The sequence below is a fragment of the Heterostelium album genome (assembly GCF_000004825.1).
Source record: "Heterostelium album PN500 unplaced genomic scaffold PPL_scaffold14, whole genome shotgun sequence".
NCBI lineage: Eukaryota > Evosea > Eumycetozoa > Acytosteliales > Acytosteliaceae > Heterostelium > Heterostelium album.
Window position 1 is genome coordinate 372,066 of NW_008805076.1, and position 17,822 is coordinate 389,887.

Genomic DNA, 17,822 nt, shown 5'->3' on the forward strand with positions numbered 1-17,822 from the left:
CATTTTTCAATGAATTTTTGATTAAAAAACACACAAGGGGGAAGTGTATACCTTGATTCTTCGGTATTTCTCTTCTCTTTAAATGTTTGGATTACTTCTTGTTTTATTAAGGCTAACAAAAACTTTATAAATCCTTAAGATAAGAGGTTGACTGTTTGAAAATTTAGCTAAGGTTCGGTTTTGTGTTTAGTGATTGAAATTAAAGAGGATTTTTTATTCCTATCTCTTTGATTGAAAAACAACTTTTTAGTCTTATTTATCGCTTATTTCTTAAAATACATTGACAAATCAAAAATATTAGATCGAAATTTCAATTCCAACAACAATCATGAGATTAATTTAAATTAATAAGTTTTGATCGTTTGGTGACGAGTCATAAAAATTGATAAAAATATTTAACAAAAAAAAAAATGATCAAAAAAAAAAAATGGATTCGCAATCAGAAAATAGTAAATTATTAAAGAATATATTAAGTTCTTTGGTTGTTAGAAACTTGATATTCAAATCAATCAAAGATATACATAGAAGACAATACTCAAAAGATTGTGATACCTACAGTTGGGATAGTCTTGGTTGCTACCCTGTACAGCTGATCAAATACAACTATCTAGAACGATATCAACAGATCTATTCGAAAGTCAAGGAAGAGCAAGATGATAACGAGTTGGTGAAAGATTTCCTACATGCTTTCCGATCATCTCATCGGGCTGCTGCATCGCGTGGTTTGGTAGAGATAATCGATCAATGCAATGCAACCGAGGATTTGAATCCGTATTTCAAAAGAGATGCCTATGTTTATCCTCTTAATGCCGGAATTCAAAATGGCCATATCAATATCCTCCAATATTTCCATCAGGAACGATTCGCCAGTTTGAATCTAGTCAATAGATATACAATGGATTTGTGTGCTAAACATTGTCAGTTGTCAATGGTCGTTTATCTTCATAATAATATGAGTGATGGCTGCACAACCGACGCTATGGATTCAACTAACAGTTTGGGAATCGTTGAATTTCTACACAACAATAGAAGTGAAGGATGTACGACCAAAGCATTTGACAATGCAATCGCAAATGGTAATCTTCAAATTATACAATTTCTACATGAGAATCGCACCGAAGGATATACAAAGGAGAGTTTCAATGTGGCTGTAAAGAACGGTAGATTAGACATTGTGAAATTCCTATTGGAGAATCGAACAGAAGAGATTCCAGTCACAGCCATTTCAACTGCTATTACACATGGCCAATTAGAAACATTGAAGTATCTCTTTGATAAAACGCCACTCGAAAATCAAGTAAAGACAATCGTTGATAACGTTATTTTCAATGACGACAGTGTTCAGACTTTGCAATTTATGATTGAAAAGTCTCTACCTTTCGAATGTACATTGTATGCTATGGACAACGCTGCAAGTGTCGGGTGTCTGGAAGTCATTAAACTTTTAGTGAGAGGAACAAGAGAGGCAATGACAAACGCAGCTGTCAACGGACATTTAGAAGTGCTACAATACATCCATGAAAATAGAACCGACAGTGGATACTCCGATGATATCCTCGAGAGAACCGCCAAGAACCGTCAGTTTGAAACATTTAATTATCTCCATGACAATATTCCAGATTTGAAATGCTCAATCAAACCAATGGATTACTTTGCTGGCTATAAAACAACAGAGGCATTGGAGTGGTTAAATGCAAATCGTACAGAAGGATGTTCGTCTGAGGCCTATGCCAATGCAAGTAGAGCAGGTTTAGTAGAGAATATCAAATGGTTACAAAACAATATGCCTTCTATTCCAATACCTGAAGATCTCATCGAAAAGATTTGTTTCCATGAAAAACTGGAAGCCATAGAGTATCTACATCAAAGTGGTGGTGTTAAATGCAAGAATGCCAAGATTATTGCAACTGATATCGGTTCCTATCCTATTGTTGAATATCTCCATTTCAATTCCGATGAAGGAGACCATGAGCAAGTAATCAAAAAAGCAATCCGATGCAATCATGACTCAATCATTAGATTACTCACCAACGATGGTGAGATAGATGGTGGTTCATTCATCCAAAGATTAAGATTTATTAAAAAACATAAACTATAGCTTTTATCAATTGCAATTATTATAACTTGTTTTTATTGTTTGTTTTCAATATAAAAGTTGTTTGTGGAATACATATATTTGGTTAGAAAAAATCATCATCCGATGATCCATAATAATCATCTTCAGAATCCGATTCCTTGGAATAATCACTTTCATCATCAGGTCTATCATTTCTTGGTTGCCATTTTGGGAGTGCAGCTTGTTGCTTCGGGGAGATACGATACCACAAGTTGTTTTTGATACTGATCCACAAGTGATGACGAATTCTCGGTCCAAAGACACGAGGATGCGATATCACATATAAAAATAGGTTGTAAGCCACAGACTTTGTTGTATTGTTTCTCCAATCTATCATATTATTCTCCAACTTTAGATACAATACAGTGGCGGCATCCATTGCACCCGGTACATTTCCTTTGACCGTCTCGTAGCAGTGTCTAGCTATCTTATCAACATAGGTTTGATTATCCTTTAGACGGCAATAAATATCCTTGAGGGTCCATTGGTCACCTACATCCAATTTCAACATTAGGTAATCCATCATTCTAAATACCTCTCCGATATCTCTATCCTTTGGTAAAGATCTGAGTAATGATGACATTCTTTTAGTCGATTTAAGAACAACATTGAATATAATTGGATCGAGATCTAACAATAGTATTCCATTTTCATCTTTGTTTACTTGAAAATTTCCTGATAGGACTGGACCAAAGAATGGATATGATTTAAAGTATCTTCTGATTCTTCAAATATTGATTATCTTTACACTTAATTTTAATCATTTTTGAAAAAATAAATTGAACATTTATTAATATTTATTTATTTTTTCAATTATATAATTTTTTTTTTTTGAATTAAAACCATCAAACTTAAATCTTAAAGTTTTTGAATAAAATGAATTATTTTTTAAACAAAAAAAAAAAAAATTTCTCAACACATATTAAAGTGTATTATAGTATTAATTCAAACCTAACATAAAATATTAAAAAGTTTAAGAGTTGATATCAACAAAACAAAGACAATAGAGAACTAAATTTTTTTACATTTAAAGTTACAGTGTAGTTTATAAACTAAAGATTGAATATAATTGATCAAATTTAATAAAAGATAGAAACATATATAATATATATTAAAAAAAAAGATAGAATTGATATAAATAAACCATTCAAAATTATAATTAATTTTGTTATTTCTTTACATAAATTAATTAAATAAATATTTAAAAAAAAATGAAGTTTCATTGCTTCCAAATGGAAAGAAAAAATCAAACCAAATCTTTGAATGATCGAAAAATGATTATTTATAAACTTATGAGGCAAAAGCAAACTGTTTTTTGAAAAATTAAGAGGTCAAAATATTTGATCTGTTTGAAATAAAAAAATCAAAAAAAAATCAGAAATATTTATTTTTTTATGGTTCCATGAATAATTATTCAATCCCCGAGTCACTTTTTTATCATAAAATGGGTTAGGCTGTTTGGTTTTTTTAATAAGCATTCAATTCAATCGTGTTTTTTTTTGATCAAAAATTTTTTTATTTTTTTGGTTTTTTTCACCTCTTAACATGCACTTTAATTCGAATGGTATGATTTTATTATTTTTGTTAAAAATTTTTTTTTAATTTTTTGCAAAGTTTTTTTTTTTAAGTTTGACAAAAGAAAATTAATTAGTAGTACTTTTTTGAAAATAGAGAGATAATTTAAATAATTTTTAGATAAGATTGACTAAAAGTTATAAATAAAACAAACAGATTAAGATTAAAATAAAATAAAAATAGAAGAAGAAGAAGCAGCAGTATTCAGAATATATATATAGAAAACAATCATATAAGAATATATAGCAATAACAAACATAACAATTGTATTATAATTAACTATTGTAACATTAGAGTAGGTAATAAATTATATATTTTTCATAATAGTTGTTATTGTTGTTATAGAAGTAAATAGTATTTTTGTTATTGTCATATACAATTTCATCATCATTAACATCATCATCATCAGTAAATTATAATAATGAAAATGATAAATAATAATAATAGTTTCATTCATTCATACAATCAATGATTCATTGTCTGACCATCGATTGCTGATGTTTGTGTTAGATAGATGGTCAGGTGTGTGCAAGTGTCGAAAACACTTGTTTTACACCCACTTTGGGTGATATTATTGTGTGCTGTGTGAGTTTTTAGAAAAATAAAAATACCACCAAAAATTGCCAATGTCACCTAAGGTTAAATGACCAAAAAAAATTAATAAAATATAATAAAAAATAAGAATTTAATTAACAAGATCAGATAGATTATATTTTGTTTTGTTTTTTATTTTGTTTTTTAATTTTATGTTATGTGCTTATTGCTATACTCAGGATCTATCTATCTATCTACAGGTTTAGTTTAGTTAAGTAAGTGTATAAGTGTGTGTGTGTGAACTTGTCATTTTTTCCAATTCTCTATATATCATTATTTTGTTTTATTTTTTTTGTATTGTTTAGGATATCATCAACAAACAAATAAACGACATACCACAACCCACACCACACACACAACCACAACTATTAGTTACTACCAAATATAAAAATAAAATAAAATAACACCAACAACAAACACAAACACAACATAAATAATCTAAACTCAAAATCATATTCGAATCGTTGATTAAAGTGCATACTTGCTCCACCCTTGAACAGAAGAGAGATAACTCAATTTTTTTGTTGTTTTGTTTTTATTATTCATTCTCTCTCTTTTTTTTCATTTTTTTTTTAAAAATATTGTAAGAACAAGAAGAACCATAACAAATCATAATAAAATAAAACACAGGCAAAACACAGGCAAAAACAAACAAAACAAAACATAACAAACACAACGATAAACAAATAAAGCGAGAGAAAAAAATAAGCATCGGAACATAAATGTCAACAATACCAATAACAACCAATAATTAGACTTAAAATTTATTATCATTTCCAATTATATTAATGCATTTTTATTTAAAATATAGTATCATCAGAGTAAAATAAAAACAGAATTAAACATACAGATAAAAATAGAATAGGGTGAAACAAAAGATAAAAGATAAAAGAGAGCGTGAAGAGTTAGAGTTAGAGTGAGAGTGGAGTGAGAGTGTGTGTGTGAGAGAGAAAAGAAGAAGGAATTATTAAAACAAGTTTAGTTTAGTTTAGTTTGTATTTGTTTTATTTTTGTTGTATTATATATATATATTTATATCCATTCATAAATAATTATATCATAAAAATATTATTATTTTATTATTTCTTTTCTATTTTTATATAAAATATATATATATAGTTAATTAAATATTTATTTTATTATATATATATATATATATAGTTATATTTTTTATTACAAATATTTAAAAATAGAAAAAGAAAGAATAAAAGATGGATAAAGATGAATTAAAGAAATCTAAAGATAAGTTGAGTGGTTCATCTTCATCTTCATCTTCATCGACGTCATCGGTTGCAAAGAAAGAGAAAAAAGACAAGAAGGATAAAGATAAGAAAGATAAGAAGGATAAGGAGAAGAAGGAGAAAGAGATAAAGAAGGAGATCGAACGTGAGAAAGAACGTGAACGTGAACTTCAAAAGGAACGTGAGAAAATCGAAAAAGACCAACGGTACCTACAAAGAGAAGGAGAAGGAACGTGAGAAAGAACGCGAGAAAGAGCGTGAGAGAGAACGCGAGAGTAATGGCGGTAAAGAAAGTAGCAGTAGTAGCGGTGGATTATTTAGTAAAGTTGTCAAAGTTGTCACCGGTGACAAACAAACAAATGAGACTGTAGCACAACAGACACCAACATTGTCAACAACATCCACACAAGAGAATCATAAGAAAGCAATGGACTTTTGGCAGAATCAAACACCTACAACAACAAATAACAACATGAGCAACAGCAATGGCAACAACAACAACAATATAAATAACAACAACAACAACAACAACAGTAATAATATATCAGCTACAATATCAGTTTCACAGACATCACCAACATCCAATTCACCTCCATCTCCTACAAATACTTCAGTTCAAAACAATAATGATAAAGAAAATAACAACAATAGCAGCAGCAGCAACAGCAACAGCAGTAGTAGCAAAGAGAAAGAAAAAGATAGTAAAGAGAGTAGAATGGAAACAAGATCGATGTTCTTTTCAAAAGTTTTAGATAAATCAAAAGATAAAGATAAGGAAAAAGAAAAGGAAAAAGATAAGGATAAGGATAAAGATAGTGGAAATAACTCACCACCAATATCAAAACGTGATAGTGATATGAGTAATAGTAATGGTAATAATGGTGGCCCGGTGACGGACGACCAAAAGAAGATCATTCAACACCTCACCAACTTTACATCTCAGTATGGCGACAGTATCAAAGTGATGATCGAAGTGTTCTATCAACCACTGAAAAAGAATGATCAACTACTTACACAAGATGAAGTGAAAAAGGTGTTCAACGTCATCGAATCGATATCCAGTTTCAATTCCGTCATTCTCGAAGATCTACAGAAATCACTCAACACAACACAAACCACCCAACAACAATTACTATCTATATTTTCACAATTCGTAAGTTCACCTAATAGAACAACTACGAGCTAACTTACTAACCATTATTTCTACATATAACTATTTATAGACTGGATATTTAAAGTTATATAAAGTATATGCATTATTGTATAATTATGGATTGTCAGCATTATGTTCATTGGCATTCAATAATACACGTTTCGATCATTTCGTAAAGAATGGAGAGCAAAAGTTACAGAATGACTATAACCACAAGTTATCGCCATTAGTCGATTTCACAAGTATGTTTGTTATGAAATGATTGGTATTATCTTGGAGCGTTGATTTAATTTATTAACTTGTAATCATTTGTTTTGTTTTTTAGCATCAGGAGTTATGAAACCAGTTTCACTAAGTGATATATTCGGTGCTAATTATGAAGCATCCACTACGCTGCAGTCGGGATTGAGCAATTTGAGAAAGACTGGATTGAATCCATCGTCGAATGTCAGTAGTGCAAAGTTTACAAACGAGTATACCTACTATAGTTTGCCATCACTCTTGATTCTACCGATTCATTATCTCGCTCGGTTCAACCAGTTCTTCCGTACCTTTATGGATTCGATTCCCAAGCAATCGCAAGAGTACAAGACCTACACCAAACTACATCATCAAATTGGAATCGTTGTAAAAGAGATTGTTATCGAATCAAACAATATCAACAAAGTAATTTCCATCTCAAATTCAATTAAATCCAATACAATTGGATTATTTAATGTAAGTGTATTAGCAAATATTATCATAATATTGTGATACTAATTTATTGATTTTCAAACAACAAAATAGAATTCTGAAATAGTTCAAAGTAGAAGATATTTGAAAGAAGGAAATTTAATTGAACAATATAATAATCAGAGAACCAATTATTATGCATTCTTGTTCTCTGATATCATTATGTTTACAGAGAAACTTGAAGATGCTCCACCAAATTCAAATGTAAATTTAATTGCCTATGAAGGATCACTTCATTTATTAAAGAAGCTGGAAAGAGTATCAAATATTCAAGTGGATGATCCTGAACTTGGTTTTGGTAAGTAGTAGTAGTTAGTTGGCAACCAAAATTAATATAATAATATTCATTAACATTGTTATTATTTCATTATTATAGAATATAGAAAAGGATTCCAAATTAAAACAAAAGAATTTTCAATATTTTATATGGCGTTGAATGAGAAGGATAAAGGAGAGTGGATGCAGAGTTTTCAACAGGCAACAAGAAAGACACCTGGTGGACACGCCAGTAGTTTTTCATTGGGTTCGGGAGGAGCGGCAGCAGCAGTCGCATCGAATGGCGATGAGGATATCGACGATGAAGATCCAAAGGATATCCAGGGTGTCGTCAAAGCAATTGCTGGTGGTCAGCGCACAAAGCTAGAGTTGAACGCTCAGATCCTAAAGACTGGCGAACCAAAGCTGGTATTCACTCAACTCTCATCGACAAGTTTCATCACTCACTTGTTCTTTGCGCCAAACTCGATGAATGAGAAAATCATGAATCTACTCGTTGCCTATGTCAGTGTGAGTCGCTCGCTTACCCATCTCACACTCTCGCAGAATGCGCTGTCACCGACCTGGGCAATTGCGCTGGGCGATGCACTGCGTTTCAATCAGTCGTTGACTCAGCTCGATCTGAACGAAGCACAGATCAACGATAGCGGACTGGCAAGTGTAGTCGACGGTGTCTTGTCGCATCCGTCACTCTCGATTCTCAGCTTGACGTGCAATGCCATCACCAATAACGGAGCATCGCAGATTCTCCGACTGTTGCGATACCAACAGACTATCAATGCACTGTTCTTGGAGGACAATGCAATTTCACCACCGATGGCAATCGAACTGTACGACGCATGGCTCGCCAACTACACAACTTCACTCACGCTTCTCGTGTTTAGCGCGACACCACCCGAGTACGCCGAGAAGATCAAAAACAAGATTCTTCACATCAAGAATCGTCTCGACATCAGAAAACGTCGTGAAACTTCCAACAAGCCGGCACCCCCAGCACAGCCAAGAACTCTTCTCGACCTCGGTCACTTGGACGCTTCTGAAATCACTGTTGCCTACCTGAACAAACTGAATATGTTGCAGCTGGATAATCGTAGATTGGCCGACCTGACCGAGTTGTATCTCGACCACAACTGTATCACTACACTGCCACCGACCTTCTTTAAAGAACTGCAACGCGTTCAGATTCTCGACTTGTCGTCCAATCAGCTCAGTCAGTTGTCCAACGATATTGGCGAAGCCAAAGAGTTGCGCCGTTTGAATGTGTCACACAACAATCTGTCGGCACTGCCAACTGGTTTGCAACAACTGAAACAACTACAACATCTTGATATCAGTTTCAATGTTATCGAATCGATTGCTGACGATGTCCTGCCAGTGTTGACTTCACTCAAGACGCTGATGATGCAGAGAAACTTCTTTAGTCGTCTACCAACTGCTCTATTCACCGGTCTCAACAAGTTGGAAGCATTCTCTATCAATGGATCACCGTGTTTCCATCCGATTAAACAAAGAATAATGGAGGCATGGGCTCTTCGTGTTCAAAAGATCGACTTGTCAGAGTCAAACATTGGATTCCTCCCGTTGGAAATTGGAAACATCATTACACTGACCGACTTGAATATCAGTCAGAATCGTATTAAAACACTGCCTCCTCAGATTGGAAGACTGGTAAACTTGGTCAATCTTGATATCTCATACAATCAAATCAGTGAGTTACCATGGCAACTGTCAAAGTTGGAAAAGTTGAAATCGATTGCTATCGTGGGTAATTCTCTGAGTTCCGAGCTAAAGATTGAACTTCCAGAGGTGTTGCAAGATGAGCAACTCACCGGTATTCTCACCTACCTTCGTCTGCAGCCAGTCTCCAAAGATATTCCATGTATGAGAATGAAGTTGATGTTGGTCGGTCAAGAGAACGTAGGAAAGACATCGATTGCCAAGTGTCTCAAGAAAGAGGTGATTCCAGTGTCAAAGAAGCTGCGTCAAACCATCGGACTGGGAACACGTAGAAAGACAACTGTGGTCGAGCCAGAACCACAGTTTGGTTCGACAGCAATGGCGATAAATCCGCTGAACACAACTCTGAATCTGTCGACCGACGGTATTGACATGGACGACTGGAAGCCTAATGCCCAAGAGGATTCCGCCACACCGGTCACTTTCAGCTTGTGGGATTTCGCAGGTCAAGAAGTCTACTACTCGACTCATCAGTTCTTTATATCGAGTCGTTCGCTCTTTATTGTGGTATTCAACATGGCTACGTTCCACATTGAATCCGAGTCGAGAGTACCCTACTGGCTGCAGTGTATCGAGGCATGGGGAGGTGACGCACAAGTCATTCTCGTCGGAACACATCTTGACGAGCTAGCTTCCGGCCAGGAAGAGAAGATTCAAGCAGAGATTGAGAGTCGGTTCTTCACTACATTCCCATCGATCAAAGGATTCCTCCCAGTCAGTTGCAAATCTGGTAAGAACATAAACAAACTTCAAAACTTGATCGTTCGACTTGGTCGCGCCGAAAAGAAGTTGGGTGTGAACTACCCGCGTTCTTTCTTCCAGTTGGAATCACTGATTCTCAGTGAGCGTGAGATGAACACTCCACCCATTATAACGATCGAAGAGTTCACAGCGATGGCCGAGTCGTGTGGTATCTCTGCGGCACAGGTCCCAAGTGCAGCTCACTTCCTTCGTGAACTCGGTATCATTGTCTACTTTGACGATATCAAATCGGGGCTGGATTCATTTGTATTTATTGAACCGCCATGGCTCACCAAGCTAATGGCAACCTTGATCACCAGCAAACCAAACTTTGTACAATCCGGTGTACTCGAGCAGTCGAATCTCCACCAAATTTGGAAACCACCCGATTTCCCACATCACCTCCACCATGTACTTTTAGCTATACTTCAACGATTCGAAATCATTCATCCACTTCCCGATCCAAAGGTTGTAAACACCACACCGATTCCACAGAACATCAAACCACAGAACAACATATCGAAGCTGAGATCCAACTTTATCACCAACCAGAATCTTTCCTCCAATTCACTGGCGATGAACTCACCGGGTCCATCGAACGCCGCCGCCACCACCACCACCAACTCTACTGGAGTTTCAAAGTTGAATGTCAGTAAATTCGGTTCACTCTCGAAAGGATCGTCACTGAATATCGCCAAGAATGCAGCTACAGTCAATGAGAACACCGCTCTAGCAGCTTCAACATCTTCACCTTCACATCAGACAACACTTGTTGCCAAAGTCAGTGTCAAACACTTGATTCCCGTTCTTTTGAATGAAGACAGACCCGCTTCAATGGAAAAGGTGTTGGACGAACTAAAGAAAGAAACTTCACCGGTATTCGAAAGAATCTACCAATTTGAGTTCCTTCCCATCGGTATGTTCTCAAAGTTGATGATTCGTATCATGCATTTCACTACGGTAAAGGAGTATTGGAAGTTTGGATTGTTGGTAGATCGTGAGTCATCGATGTCGTTGATCGAAGCGACCTCCAATCAAGTGTTGATTCGTGCATGGGGAAAGAATGCAGTGAATCTGCTTCGTTTCATTGTAGAGACAGCCGAGGTGTTGCTATCCGGTTGGTACAAGTTGAGATTCCAATTCTTGGTGCCCTGTAATTGCGCCAACTGTAAGACTATTGCAAATATGTCTGGCGCAGCTACTCTTCCGCGTGGCATGGGATTGGGTCACTCCTCTGACAAAGTGTTTGTCAACGACGGTGCAGAACCACTGACCGCTCAACAGATTCAACAACTGGCACTCCAACTTCAACAGCCTGGATTGGGTACTAGCAAAGACGGACAACCAAGCGGCTCAGGTCACTCCCCGACCAACACAAATCTTCAAGCGATGCCGCGTATCCCCGAAGATCCATCGGATTCCGGACTGGACTTCACTGAAGACTTTGAGAGTGATATATCGCCGGGCGGCACACTCAAAGCCAAGAGAAAGAAGAACGCAGGTCCAAAGTTCCTCACGCTCTACAAGAACAAACAGACCAAAGTCAAAGATTCCAAGAATTTCCTCAACTCTGCATCGGCACTGATCAACCAGAGTTTCAGTTTCAAAAACAATGATTTGCGTACACATTTCCTCTATGAGGACTGCGAGCGCGCCATCATTGCTAAAAAGACAGAGATAATATGCAAGTCAGCGCTGAACGGCGAGGAGAAAGCAGTCAAGCTGGAATCGATTGTACCGGAACTGCTGTTGAGTGATATGGGTTCGAATTTCACGATCGAATACAAGGATATGGAAATCATTGAAAAGATTGGTGAGGGTGGTTTTGGAACTGTCTTTAAGGGTCGTCTTCGTGGTCAGTTGGTTGCCATCAAACAGTTGATCATTGAAGGTCGCACTCAATCCGAGGAGATCTTCCGTGAGTTCCGTCGTGAAGTGTGGCTTTCAAACACTTTGAATCATCGATCGATCGTATCATTGAAAGCATGTTGCTTGAATCCCTGTTGTTTGGTAATGGAATACATCCCCAATGGCAATCTCTACGACTTTATTCGTAAGCAAACCAACGCAACCTGGCTGACACGTATCAAGATCGCTCAGAATATTGCGTCGGCCATTCAGTATCTCCACGATTTCAATCCAAAGATTTGTCATCGTGATCTCAAGTCACCGAATATCTTGATGCTCGGCGACATGAACTCTGAGATTGTCTGTAAGGTCAGTGATTTCGGTGAGACCAGAGCAGTCGTCACATCTGCACTCGGTCGAGAGAAACTGTCCAACCCGATCTGGTTGGCTCCAGAGATTATGCGTGGTGAAGAATACACTGAGAAGGCCGATGTCTACAGTTTCGGTGTGATACTGTGGGAGATTCTCACTGGTTTGTTGCCATTCGATGAGTATCCAGTGGCACATTCATCGTTCCTCTACCAATTGGAAGATGCCATTTGCGATGGATTGCGTCCCACCATTCCAGCGGCGACACCTCCCACCTACTCCTCGCTCATCCAAGAATGTTGGCACAAAGATGCCATTCAAAGACCTACCTTTGCACAGATATCACAAAGATTACAAGCTATTCGTGATCAAAAGTTGAACTATGTTGTACCAGTTCCACAGCAAACAAATAGCAATGATAATAATACACAACAGAAACCTCAACAACAACAACAACAATCTGCTCAGACAACAACACCAACTGCTACACCAACAACATCAACTCCAGCTGCTATACCAACAACACTATCATCATCATCAATTCCAACTGTTGTTTTAAGCAAACCTCCAGCTGGAGCTTCACAACCACAGGATAAGCAAACGCCACCACCAGTTCCATCAACACCGAAACCACCAATCAGCAATGGGGTTATTGTCAAGGCAGCTACCACTGCCAAACCATCTGCACCCATAACCAAACCACTTCCAACACCAGGTCTTGTGAAATCACCAACAACACAAGGTGACAACAACAATAACAACAGCAACAGCAACACTACTGTTAAGCCAGCACCAGCTTTCTCACTTAACAATAGTAGTTCCTCAACACTAAATATATCGACATCATCAACAACACCGACACCAGCACCAACACCACCATTTAAACCTCCAACATTGAGATCACCCTCAGTTGCTCAGAAATTGAATGCAACTCTCAACAGCAACAGCAACAGCAACACCCCAACAACATCACCAACTCAAGGAACTACAGCACCATCACCAACTTCCACCAGTCCATCGTTAGTTGGTAAATCACAGAGTAGCTTTACCTTTGGTGCATCGGCATCTCAAGTGAACAGTCCTTCACCCAGAAGTTCGCTACCACCCATTCCAAGTGGCAATGGATCGATTCGTATCAAGAAACCACTTCCTTTGGTTGGCGGTGGTGGAGTATCATTTGAACCAACATCATCATCAGATCATAACAATCATACCGAATCACCACCATCATCATCTTCACCACCTTCGATTCCACCTGCCAAACCATCCAAACCACTACCACAACCATTTGTTAGTAAAGCAGCACCAATATTAAAGAAACCATAGATTAATTTAAACAATAACAAAAACTCAAGTAAATCCACCTTTTTTTTCAACCAAGTATTCTTTCCTTTATCATTTTATTTGAGTTGAGTTTTAAAGTTTTTTCACATAAATGTCTTTATATTTGATATTAATAATAAGAAATGTAGGGAACTTTGCTATTGATCTATTAATTAATTATATTCAAATCTATCTATTGTACATAATTATGTTATTGTTTTTTATTTTTGGAAAAGGAATCTTGACGTTTTCATTTAAAAAAAAGACTTTTTATATTAAGGATATAGAAATGAAGATCAATCAATTGATTATATAAGAAAGCATGGATCTAAACTATTTGAGAACACTATTTAAATAATTAAAACAAAATTGCATAATTGCAAAGATTTAGTTGATTAAAAAATCTAAGAATTAAAAAATCTTTAGAAAAATTCTTTATTTTTTAAAAAAAAAAATTATTTTTTATTTTTATTTTTTTAATTTTAAAGGTTTTTTTTTGCTTAACTAATTATTAGTTAATTTATATATATAAATAATGATTCAATGGAAGAAGTTTCCCTTCTTTGACAAAGAGTTAGTCAAAGAAGAAGGTTCACAAAATCCAAACAGTGTTATACAGGTAATGATTTAATAACTTATTACAGCAATATGAAATTGAATTGAATAGAACGAAAGAAAAAAGATAAAGATTAAAGAAAGATATTGATTGACGATTCATTCATATAGAATAGAATATAATGATTTAATACTAATTATATAATAACACTTCAATTTAATATATAGAAATTGCCTATTTCATGTACAACAAGTGGTCGTGGTATTTTAATTATAGGTGATACAGAAGGATTTATCAATTTCTTTGATCGTGAATTCAGATTATCATCATCGTTTCATGCCTACAATGAAATGGTAAATCAACTCTATCAGTTGAAGGAACGTAACTTTCTCATTTCGATTGGACATGATGAGCCGGGTGCAAACCCAATCCTAAAGATTTGGAATCTTGATAAAATGGATAAGAATGATGTACCTCTTTGTGTTAGAGCAATAAAGATTGAAAAAATGGTAACAGTAAGTAGTAGTAGTAGTAGTAGTTAATAATAATCTATTCTTTAATTATATATATACATACTAATCTATTAACTTATCACACAATTTACAGATTACATCATTAGTATGTTTAGAAGATCTATCACAAATAGCTGTTGGTTTAGCAAATGGAGAGGTCATTGCTATGAAAGGAGATGTATTTAGAGACAAGGTTATTAAACAAAAGACAATGAAACATCCCGGTGAGTCACCTGTGACCGGTATGGGATTCATAACTAAAGGAGTACCATCACCGGTGTTGTTTGTTGTGACGACCACTCATGTCTATAGCTACATTCGTGAGCAAGAGTATTGTATCGACGAGGAGGGTGGTGATATAGGTAACTTTGTGATGTCCGACGATCAGACACCGATCATCGCTAGACCGGACGCTATCTACTTTTACAATACCGACGGTAGAGGTCCGTGCTTTGGATTCGGTGGTACCAAGAACAAGCTGCTATGGTTCCGTTCCTATCTTGTGGTGGTCGGTCACGAAGCGTCGATCAGCAGTTCTGCGGGTGGTGGAAGTGGCGGTACCGCATCCGGTAACTCTGGCATCGGCTACTTGTCACCCTCGAACATGGCGTCGAAACAAACCATCGTCAATATCTACGATCTCAAAAACAAGTACTTGGGATTCACCGACAAGTTTGAAGGTGTCTCGCATATCGCCAGTGAATGGGGTTCCATCTTTATTTTCACTACCGACGGCAAACTCTATCAACTCGAGGAGAAAGACACTCAGACCAAGCTGGAAACACTGTTCAAGAAGAATTTGTATTCGGTGGCAATCGATCTTGCCAAGTCGCAACACTATGACAACGCGTCGATCGCCGACATCTACAGAAAGTACGGTGACCATCTCTACACCAAAGGCGACTTTGACAATGCAATCTCACAGTATTTGTGTACGATCGGCAAGTTGGAGCCATCCTATGTCATTCGTAAGTTCTTGGATGCGCAGCGTATCCACAATTTGACGTCGTACTTGCAGGCGTTGCACGAGAAGAATCTCGCCAACGAAGATCACACCACTCTGCTGCTCAATTGCTACACCAAGCTGAAGGACGTCAAGAAGTTGGATCAATTCATCAAGACCGACTCTGAGATGAACTTTGACGTTGAGACTGCTATCAAGGTGTGTCGTCAAGCCGGATACTACGAGCATGCACTCTACCTCAGTTTGAAACACAACCAACACGATTGGTACTTGAAGATACTGTTGGAGGATATCAAGGACGACCAGAAAGCACTCGATTACATTCAGACACTCTCCTTTGAGGAGGCCGATAAGAATATGAAAAAGTACGGAAAGATGTTGGTGTCGAACATCCCAGAAGCAACCACGCGTGCACTGATGAAGCTGTGCACTGACTACCAGCCAGTCCACTCTGCCGGAATGTTTGGACACCACTCTTCGGCTTTCGGACATCAAGACAACGCCGCCGCCAACAACATGATTCACAAAGTCGAAGAGTTAAAGTTGACGACCGACAAGGCAGCACCCGAGGAATTCATTCACATCTTTGTATCACAACCAGAGTGGCTCACCAAGTTTTTAGAATACACAATACAACAAGGCAATGAAACACCTCTGATATACAATACTCTATTGGAATTATATTTACGTGAAGATAAAAAGGGTTCAGCTAGCAACATCACCACCACCACCAGCAGCAGCAACAGTGAAGAATCGTCCAATAGATTAGAGAAAGCATATGAATTCCTTACAAGTCCAAAAGTAAATATTACACATACATATATTTTAAACAATTGTGGATTGCATTTAACTAACAAATATATATATTCATAGTCTAAATTTGATGAAGATCATGCACTCATTTTGGCACAAGTACATAATTGGAAGAAGGGTATTTTGTATTTGTATGAAAAACTCAAATTGTACAATGAAATCATAGAGTATCATATGGAGAACGAAGACTTTGACGGTCTAATTAAATCATGCAAGAAATACGGTGATCAAGATCCAAATCTTTGGGTACAAGTATTATCTTATTTTGCAACACATCAAAAGAATTGTCAAAATGAAATCACTGAAGTACTTACAAGTATGTGTATAGATCCATATTATTTAAAGGTTATCATTCTTATTAATTTTCTATTTTTTTTATTAAATATTTTTTAGATATTGATAGAGATAATTTAATTCCACCATTATTGGTCATTCAGATTTTGGCACAAAACAAATATACAACTCTACAGGTGATCAAAGATTACATTTCGAGAAGACTTTCTCAAGAGACTCAGCAGATCGATAAAGACTATCAACAGATTAAACAATTTGCAGAAGAGACCGATAAGATGAGAAATGAAATCAATGAATTGAAAACAAAGTAAGTTTGTTAAAAAAAAAAAAGAAAGAGTTTGAGATATCATTATTAATTGATACTAACTATTTAATTAATTAATTAATTAATTAGTGCTAAAATATTCCAACAAACTAAATGTATTGCTTGTCATAGTCCTTTGGATTTACCATCGATTCATTTCCTCTGTCAACACTCGTTCCATCAGAGATGTCTCGGTGACAACGAGAGAGAGTGCCCATTGTGTGCGCCTGCCAACAAGAGACTGCTAGAGATCAAGAAAGCTCAAGCTGATAGTGCCGGTCAACACGATCAATTCTTCAAGTTACTCGAGAGTTCACAAGATGGATTTTCGACTGTCAGTGAATACTTTGGTAGAGGTATTCTTTCGTAAACATATACATTTGCATTATAAAATAATATTATTATAATAATTAACTCTAAATAACTTAAAACTTTAATTTTTGAAATGAAATTTCCTGTGACATTTTTTTTTGTTAACAGTCAAGAATACAGTCACTAATCATTCTCAAAAAATTAATACTTTATTGTCAATACTATAAATAAAAACAAAATCAAAAAAGTGTGTGTTTTCCTTGATTTACTTTGCAATGCGTGGTATTTTCAGTGAAAACTTTTGAAAAGATTGAGAAAAAAAAAGGATTAAAAATTGAATGAAATTTTGCAAGATGTCAAAT

General features: G+C 36.1%; 4 protein-coding genes across 4 annotated transcripts; 3 read left to right on the forward strand and 1 right to left on the reverse strand.

Moving 5' to 3' along the window:
• Positions 1-427: 427 nt before the first annotated feature.
• On the forward strand, positions 428-2,098 carry PPL_10519 (ankyrin repeat domain-containing protein; the record flags this gene model as incomplete). Its single annotated transcript, XM_020581290.1, has 1 exon — positions 428-2,098. One exon carries the CDS (start codon positions 428-430, stop codon positions 2,096-2,098), a length of 1,671 nt encoding a protein of 556 aa, XP_020428077.1.
• An 82-nt stretch (positions 2,099-2,180) lies between these two features.
• PPL_10520 (uncharacterized protein) lies at positions 2,181-2,880 on the reverse strand (the record flags this gene model as incomplete). Its single annotated transcript, XM_020581291.1, has 2 exons — positions 2,181-2,841; positions 2,867-2,880. 2 exons carry the CDS (start codon positions 2,878-2,880, stop codon positions 2,181-2,183), a joined length of 675 nt encoding a protein of 224 aa, XP_020428078.1.
• A 2,616-nt stretch (positions 2,881-5,496) lies between these two features.
• On the forward strand, positions 5,497-13,708 carry roco5 (pleckstrin domain-containing protein; the record flags this gene model as incomplete). The annotated part of the gene is made up of 6 exons (XM_020581292.1): positions 5,497-5,707; positions 5,745-6,679; positions 6,750-6,921; positions 7,005-7,396; positions 7,466-7,709; positions 7,788-13,708. 6 exons carry the CDS (start codon positions 5,497-5,499, stop codon positions 13,706-13,708), a joined length of 7,875 nt encoding a protein of 2,624 aa, XP_020428079.1.
• A 532-nt stretch (positions 13,709-14,240) lies between these two features.
• Positions 14,241-17,687, forward strand: vps11 (RING zinc finger-containing protein; the record flags this gene model as incomplete). Its single annotated transcript, XM_020581293.1, has 7 exons — positions 14,241-14,324; positions 14,489-14,776; positions 14,868-16,538; positions 16,611-16,866; positions 16,944-17,151; positions 17,239-17,504; positions 17,629-17,687. 7 exons carry the CDS (start codon positions 14,241-14,243, stop codon positions 17,685-17,687), a joined length of 2,832 nt encoding a protein of 943 aa, XP_020428080.1.
• Positions 17,688-17,822: the final 135 nt, after the last annotated feature.